Raw genomic sequence first — 8,609 nt, forward strand, 5'->3', positions numbered from 1 at the left:
GGGTGAGCTGCAGGCGCAGGAGGACACTATCCGGGGCAAGGCAGATGTCACAGGTCTGGACAAAGTGGTAACACAGGTGTATGCATTTATGAAATCCCCCAGATTGGACACATACAATTAGGCATTTTATTGTATGTAAATTCTACCTCATTCAAAGTGATTTTTTAAATATTACATGAGTTTTCCGGGCACAGAGGACCAGCGCCGGCACCATGTCTCCCAGAGGGGAGGAGCAAGAGAAGTTCTTGGGCTCCCACTTTCATCCCGCAGCTGCTGCTCCCTCTCCCAACACCCCCACTGGCTGCCAGGGGTCTCCGTGCACCTTCCACCCGGCCCAACCCACAGTTACCATGAGACTCCAGGTCATTCCCTTCCCTGCTCACACGTCCTCCAAGAGCTCTAAATTATTGATCACCACTCCCCCATCCTCCCACACACCCTAAGGGGCTGGGCTATGCAGTACCACAGCCACCAGCAGCCACTTGTGGCCACCGGGCACTTGAAAAGGGGCCAATCCAAAATGACACTTGATCTAACTGTAAAAAATACACAGGGAACTTCAAGACATTACACACACACCAAAGAATGTAAACTAGCTCCTTAAGAATAGTTCTGATGTGTTGAAAGTATTTTGGATATATTAAGTTAAAGTAGAAATACCAAAATTACTTTCAGCTGTGTCTTTTAACCTTTTTCAAATGTGTCTCCTAGAAAGTTTTAAATTTCTCCTGGGTTTCCGTCACATCTCTGTTGGATGGCAGCTCTGCAAGGTCATGTCCATGGCTCCATTGCCCAGACTGCCTGGTGCAGGGGGAAGCTGGCGACAGGTTTGTTTATTGAATAATGAGGAGTTATGAAAAGAGAACCCAGTGACCTTTTCCCAAAGGTTAGTTACTTTATGTTTGGCGAAGAAGTTCCCCAGAACAGGGCATGGACAAGGTCACCTCGGAGCTTCTGAAACAGCTCCCTGCTCCAAGAATTCCCAGACCGTGACCACGTGCTCCTGGGTGTCCCTGACATCTGAAGACTTTAGGAGGCCAAGCCCTGTATTTCTCACTTTATGAGGAAATAGGCGGTCACAGCATTTCACAGCCCAGGCAGCAGTGTCACCTCTCTGGAATCCAGGGTGAGCCAAGCTTTCCAGCACTGGAGAAAAGGGGCAGGGCTGGGGGGAGGTTGCAGTCAGGACAGGAGTCGGGAGCAGGAGGAAGAGGAGGAGGAGGAGGAGAAGGAGGAGGAGGAGGAGGCGTGGGAGGAGCAAAGGGAACTTAGGGAGGGAGAGAGGTGGTTGGGGGTGGAAAGGGAGATGGAGACAGAGAGGAGGGGTAGAAAGAGGAGGAGGAGCCAGGGGCGGGGTCAGGGAGCAGGTGGGGTTGGGGGTACCCAAGTAGGATAAATGCACAGCTGCCCTCTGGCCTGGGCTTCCTGCCTCAACCTCGTGCTTCTTTGCTCTCAGGGAGATCCAGCTCCTTGCTCTGTGTCCCAGTAGACCATGGCCTGGCCTATGCGTGCCCTACTGCTGCTGCTGACTGCCTTGATGGTGGTCCTGGCCAGGAGTGCCTCGGCCCAATCTAGGAAGACCTCGTCAGGCGACATCCATGCTGCAGACCTCAATGACAAGAGTGTGCAGCACGTCCTGAACTTCACCATCAGAGAGTATAATAAGGACATCAGTAAGGATGAGTACTACAGCCGTCCCCTGCAGGTGATGGCTGCCTACCAGCAGGTAGGTGCTGCCACCACCCCGGGGGATCCTGAGTCCCAGCTGGGTGTGTTGTCCCACCCCTGGGATCATTCTCAGCAAATCAACATTATCTAAACCTCAGGCTCATTCAGCTTTCCCTGACTGTCTGCTGATGGCCTTCATGCCCTAGGACATTCCCGGGCCATGAGTGCAGTTCAGCCCTGTCCCATCCCCTCCGCCTCTTTTAACCTGCAGCAGCCACTGTGTCTGTGCCGTGACCGTGCCATTTCCTAGGGTCCAGCAGGTGTGGGTGAAGACTCTGCTGACTCTGGGTGGGCTTGGTGCTGTTCAGGATGAGATCCAGGCCATGAGGCTCATCCTCCTCCCTGAGTCCTCTCCACAGAGGCCACACCAGAGCCTGGCTCCTTGTCCAGCAGAGCCCTGCTTCCCTTCCAAGTCACGCCCCTGGGCACAGCCCCTTAGGGCTAGCGGCCTCCACCCTCAGGCCAGCTGACCACCCCCTACAGCCCAGATCCGCTGGGTTCCTGCTGAAGTGGAGCACGCCTGCCCCTGCCTCTGCCAGCTGATGCAGTGTTAGACCTCAGCCAGATGAGGACAGACAGCAGTCACCCAGCAGAGCGGAGGGGGTGATTGAATCTGGAGGGAGAGAGCTTCAGCAAGCAACCAAGCCCAGCTTGACCTGTGTCCCATGACAGAGCAGCAAACAGTGACACGGTGACCACAGGGCTGTATGGGCCGCCAGCCCTTAGAGCTCCTCTATCTTCTCTTGGAAAGTCAGAGGAGTCCAGACCAGCCCTATTTCTCCTCCTGCAGCCTTCTCCCTGCACATGAGGGGCACTCCCTAGTGCCATGGTCCCTGCTGGCCTGCACCTCCCTCTTAAGTGTGACACTCACTTGGAGTGAAGCACAGAATGATGTAGATCGTTGGGCCCTGGAGCCTGTTTTACAGAGGAGCCGACTGACACCGGAGGGATCACAGGGCTTGTACGTTTTTCTGCAGGACTTGTGTGTGGTTCCACATGGCGAGGTCTAGCACCCTCATCCCAGGGTTCCTCATCCCATGCTTCTCCACTGTCTGACAAGTCATGTCTGGGAGTGGCACTGTGCAGGGAAAGCATTCAGTTCTCTTCTGAAGTTGCAGCTGTAAGACATGCAGGTGTGTGACTCATTTGAGAACTATTGCCTCCAAAATCACACCTGGAACGGAGGCATGTGGGAAGCAATGTTTATTGGCCTAAAACATCAATGTATGTGAGCATCTCATTTCCTCCTGATAAATGAGGAAAAATACCTCTGGCTTAAATGATGGGAATAAGATGCTCTGTGGACTGAATGCCAGGCGCTGGAAGTTAGCTGAAATTTCATCATCAGGTAGCAGAATTCAGTTAATTATTTGCTGTGGGAAGGAGCATTTACTTGGTGTTTAGTCCCTGCCCTGCAAGCCTGGCACCAGGACTGTTTCTTTGTCCCACCTGGCTGGCTCCCCAGAGCTGTGCCTTCTGTTCTTAAGTCCAACAAAGGGGGTTTTAGGCCCTGGCTTCCACCTGCCCTGCCCCTGTTTCTCCTCCTACTGGGCTGCATGAGACAGCTTGCTTGCCACAGCCACTCTGAGCAGATTAGAGGGAATTAAATGCCTGTTGGCTGAGAAGCCCTGGACCTGCCCCAGCTCACCCGACACCAGCCTCTCCAAGAACACAGGATTTCTTCTGAGGTCTCGGCTCAAGGCAGAGCCACACTTTCCTTGTCATCTCCTCACCAGCTCGGGCACTTTGAGTTGCAATTTCCAGTTCCTTGGTTCTTGGGCCCTCACCCCTGTCCACACCATTCCATCTGCACATACTATATAAACACAGTACCCCTGCCAGCCAGTCAGTAGGAGAAGGTGGCTTGTGTGCCTTTTGGATAACAGTGCGGGCAGCATCAAGCCCCAGACAAGCCCAGTGACTCAGTCACAGGGAAGTGCCTGTGTGTGCATGAAACTGACAGCATGCTGTCTCTGCTTCCTGCTCTTCCACGCGTGTAGGTCGTGGGTGGGGTGAACTACTACTTTAATGTGAAGTTTGGTCGAACCACATGCACCAAGTCCCAACCCAACTTGGACAACTGCCCCTTCAATGACCAGCCAGAACTGAAAGAGGTATGTGCCTGATGTGGGTCGGGGCATCAAGAACTGCAGAGCAGTATGTGTGTGTGTGCGTGTGCGTGCACCTGTACTCCTGTACATGCTTTGGAAGGCATGTGTGCATGTGTGCAGACACTTGTAAAGCCATGTATGCAAGGATGTGTTCATGTGTATGGGAAGACGCATGTGTGCTTGGCATACATGTGCAGATGTGTATTGTGAAGTGAATGAATGTGTGTGTGTGCATATGGAGTTTTGTGTGTGCATGAATGTATGTGTGGGATGGTATACACACATGGGTATGCATGTGGAAAGGTGCATATGTGTGCATACATGAGGAAGGTGCACAGGAGTGTGTGTGCACGTGTGTGGATGTGTGAAGGAGTATGTGGGTTCATGCATAGATTCGGGTAGGTGAGGGTTGGTGTGAGTTTATATAGATGCCTTTGTGTGTGCAGATGGAGTGGTGTGGAGAGGGGTGATGAATTTGATTTGCTAGGAAGACTTTAACTTGGTAATGGTTACTGGGAGGTCAACTCTGCCTGCTTTGGGGTGTTGCCTATTGGACTGGAGGAAGCAGGTGCTGGGCTGGGTTCTGGCCAGAAAGAAGAGGCTCTGTCTAATCCCAGCCTCAGGCACCTACCTGTAGCCACAGTCACTCTGAGCAGATTAGAGGGAATTAAATGCCTGTTGGCTGAGAAGCCCTGGATCTGCCCCAGCTCACCCAACACCAGCCTCTCCAAGAACACATGATTTCTTCTGAGGTCTCAGCTCAGGGCAGAGCCACACTCTCTTTGTCATCTCCTCACCAGCTCGGGCACTTTCAGTTGCAATTTCCAGTTCCCTGGGTTCTTCCCTCTGGCCCCTCTTAGTGCTGGCCTGGGTGCTGGGGGTGGAAGGAGCTGGGGGAAGTGAGCCGCCTCCCCCTGCCCTGCACCCCTGGGGCTCCTGAGGCGTTGCACAGGCTGCTCCTCACAGGGCTGTGCTGGGACAGGAATCCTGCAGGCTGGGGTGGGGGCCCAATGCCACCTGGTGACTTGGAGCCTTGGGAGGGGCGATGGAATAGTCACTGCCCAGTTGGGTTCAGTGCCCTGGAACTTGGCAGGGGTGGGTCGGAGTCAGGGGGCAGTGTCTCATCTCCATCCATTCTCACCCCCATTCTGATGCCCCATTCCTGGGTATCTTTGGCTTTAACTGTAACGCACACTCATTTTCTCCCTCTCTTTCCTTTCACAGGAAGAGTTCTGCTCTTTCCAGATCAATGAAGTTTCCCAGGAGAATAAAATTTCCATTCTGAACTACAAGTGCCGGAAAGTCTAGGGGTCTGTGCAAGGCCAGCCACACTGACCACCTCCTACCCCCACCCCTGTAGTGCTCCCACCCCTGGACTGGTGGGCCCCGCCCTGGGGGAGATCTTCTCATGCGCCTGCACCAGGAGACAGAGAGAGAAGGCGACAGGAGGCCTTTGTTGCTCAGCAGGGAGCTCTGCCCTTGCTCCTTCCTTCTTGCTTCTCATAGCCCCAGTGTGCAGTGCACACTCTCCCAACTCCTGCAATTAAACAGTAGCATCACCTCCCTCAGTTCTTGGCTGTCTGGGGACGTGCTCACAGGCAGGGTTTCTAAAGTTCCCTATGAAGCCTCCTTGTCCTGCTGGTGTGGAGATCAGAGGAGTATCTAGGAATTGACGTGGCCACAGTAAGGCTGTCAGGGGAGCAGGTGCTTTAGGAGACCTGAGTCTCAGAGCAGGGAGACAGCAGCCAGGTGCTGGGAACCCAGGCCTTCAACTGCAGCAGCCCCTGGTGAGGGGGTCAGGGAGAGCAGAGTGCCCAGGCTACTGGCCCCAGAAGCTGGGCTGCTGGTTTGGCCTGAGCTCCTGGTCAGACCAGGAGGAGGGGGCTGGTTGTGTCCACAGGCAGGGGCCAGGCCTTGGTGGAGCTCACCAGGCCGTAGATTCCATCTGTGCTTGCAGAGTTGAGCAGACTCCAGGGACTGAGCTTCTCTCATCAAATCCCCTAGACACTAAATAGCGAACGATGTCTGCTTCTTTCCACAAGAGACTTTAGGCCCCTATACGGAAACAAAGTCCAAAAGTGTGTGTATGTGTGTGTAACTGATTGGGAGTAATGCCAACCAGACCAAAGACAAGCAAGATCACCCAGAGAAAGCAGCGCCTGCTGTCATCCATCCTGGGAGGGTGTGCCCCAAGCTGGGTGGTTTTGTCAATTCACACCCACCAGCCCATTCTCTGGACTTGAAGTTTTAAAAAGTCCTCATGTCAAACTTAATATTAGGGTTAGAGAAGTTAAAACACAAATGGGACTGGCATGTAGTGGACTGTTTTCCAAGGAGGATGTTTCAATTAATAAAAACAATCTTAGTGTCAGCATCATTCATAGAATAGTAGATATTTGTGCCTCTAGCAGGAGGCTACAGTCCTAAGTTACATGGCCCCAAGCCCACACGGTCCTTCTCTTTGCTATTTTAGTTCAGAGAGAAGGGGGTGCAGCCCTCAGGACAGGAGGTACCTCTGGTCCAAGGCTCTGAAATGCCTTCCCCACTCAGAGCTGCATTGACCAAGGGTGCCTGCCATGAACACTGAGGGGGAAATGACAAAGGGGAAGCTGTTGAAACAGCCCTGAGGCCAGCACCCACTGTGCCGCACCTAGGAAGCCAGGAGGAGAATGGTCTGGCAGGGAGCATGGGCAGCATCTGCTTCCATTTGCTCTCCACCCCCATGGGATTTAACAGAGTGTGTGATGTGGGAAGTGAAGCAGTGCCCAGGCAGCCATGAGAGGGGGGGTCAAATCTGGGCCTCATGCTCTCAGCGGCCGGTGCACTTAGTGATTCAGGCTTCTACTGGGAGAGAGGGGCCGAGGGCAGAGCAGCAGGTGCACAGATGTTGTGGCTGGGGGCAAAGTCTTCCCTGCAGGGAGGCGCTCATAATTTTCCATGTGGATGAAGCGTTTTTTAACCAAAGGCCACCATCCAGGCACACAATGGACAGCTGATTTTTTGAAAAACAGTCCCTTTCTGACACAATTCTCTCTACCTTGGGGAAGATGGTGTGATGTTGGAGCTCTGCACAGGGCTCCCCCCACATTTTCCCTGAGTGTCTGCTCCCTAGGAGCAGAGCAGGATGTGGGGAAGCTGAGAATGAACAGGTCCATCTGCTGGGCACTGGGCTGTGTCCTTGGAAGAGGGTAAAGACGGTTCCTGATCAGGTCATGTTAAGTGTCTTCTAGGAGTTCCTTCAGAAAAAATCATGCACCAGATCATAGGTAAAAGATGGAAACGGCAGAGATTGGAAATCCCTCATCCAGCATAGAGAAATCACTCTGGAAGGAGGGGTGAGTGGATCGGAGGCCTGGGAAGCACGAGACAGCACAGTCTTTCCTTGGGCAGGTGGACGCTCTACATGACCACAGGCAGAGCAGCTGCTGCAGGGCCTGAGGCTCATACAACATGGGGGATTTCTGTATGAAAAATAGAGCAATATTAGCAATACAAAAGAAAGCACAAAAGTTAATGTTTATTTAGGAAAAGAAAATAAATTATGGCAAAAATACTCACTTTTTAAAACACTGAGATATACTGCAAACACCCACAAAATCCGGAACATAACAGACATCCTAGTGCAATCAGCCACCAAAATCAGTACTGTAGTCAACACACTCACTATTGGGTTACTGCAATAAGGGAATAAAGTCACAACAAGGATCCTCAGATGACTCAACAAACAAGGGAAAAATGGTTATCACAGGATTGGAGGAAGGGATTTTGAGGCTGGATTGATGCACTCAGAGCATGGCAGGCCTCTGTGTAAAGGAGCCAGGGTCAGGTGTGGACTGCAAAGTGCATCCAGCTCCTCCAACATCCTCAGAACCCATAAGGTTCAGGCAGATATGGAACATTCCATCCAGAAACCCCTTCTCTGCAGCTCTGTGCTTCTGTGTAAAGATGGATCCAGATCCTCCAAGCAGTGGGATGTTCTTCTCAGTCATAAGCAAAGATTCTGACAGCCCTGATGCTAGAGAACAAGGTCTTCCATTGAGTCAGAAAGCAGCTGTCAGCCAAGGAAGAGATTGCTTGACATTTCAAAGCTGCAGCTTGAGAGAAACATGGTTTCCTGTTCGTGCCACTGGCTTTGACCCCGTCAGTCCATCCATCCACCCTGCAGATGTAAGGGCAGATTTGCCCTTCCTTAATCCACACGATTTTTACTCTCATATAATGTTTTTATTTAATTAACTAGTTGACACAACTCTGTAATATTTTCTCCCTATGTTTCCATATTCAGCTAATGAATCACTATTTGCCTCATCATAAGACATTGAATTTGTAACAGAACTTTTATAAATACAGCAGAAAGATAAACCAGTCTTTCCACTAACAGCTTGATGATTTGTGAACTTAATGGTTCATAACATCCTTTTTCTGCTTCAAAACTCATATTGGTAATATCAGGCAATATTTCCTGATTGTTGTCAAATTCGGGAAAGCCTCTTGCAGTTTCCTTTCATATGTGAGCTCTAAGATTTTAGTGCTGTCTAAATTTTCTAGACATAAGATTGACGATCTTAAAGACTCTTTGTATTAACAATGCTCAGTAACACAGCAGTTTTAAATGGTCACTGTTGTGTGGTGAGCTTCAAAATTGTGCAAATGTATCATGATGTGCTATGTTGATGTGCTCATTGAACGTGCAGGAGTTGGTCCTGGAAGAAGTATCTCTTCAATTCATCTCACCTGTTGGTCACGGTTTTACATGCCTGTTGCCTGCAG

General features: G+C 51.4%; 1 protein-coding gene across 1 annotated transcript; it reads left to right on the plus strand.

Annotated features, from left to right (window-relative positions):
- The first annotated feature begins 1,408 nt into the window (after window positions 1–1,408).
- On the plus strand, window positions 1,409–5,400 carry CST5 (cystatin D). Its single transcript, XM_001097898.5, has 3 exons — window positions 1,409–1,726; window positions 3,729–3,842; window positions 5,064–5,400. Exons 1-3 carry the CDS (start codon window positions 1,493–1,495, stop codon window positions 5,145–5,147), a joined length of 432 nt encoding a protein of 143 aa, XP_001097898.3. The 5' UTR covers window positions 1,409–1,492; the 3' UTR covers window positions 5,148–5,400.
- Window positions 5,401–8,609: the final 3,209 nt, after the last annotated feature.

This window comes from Macaca mulatta, chromosome 10 (assembly GCF_049350105.2).
Source record: "Macaca mulatta isolate MMU2019108-1 chromosome 10, T2T-MMU8v2.0, whole genome shotgun sequence".
Lineage (NCBI taxonomy): Eukaryota > Metazoa > Chordata > Mammalia > Primates > Cercopithecidae > Macaca > Macaca mulatta.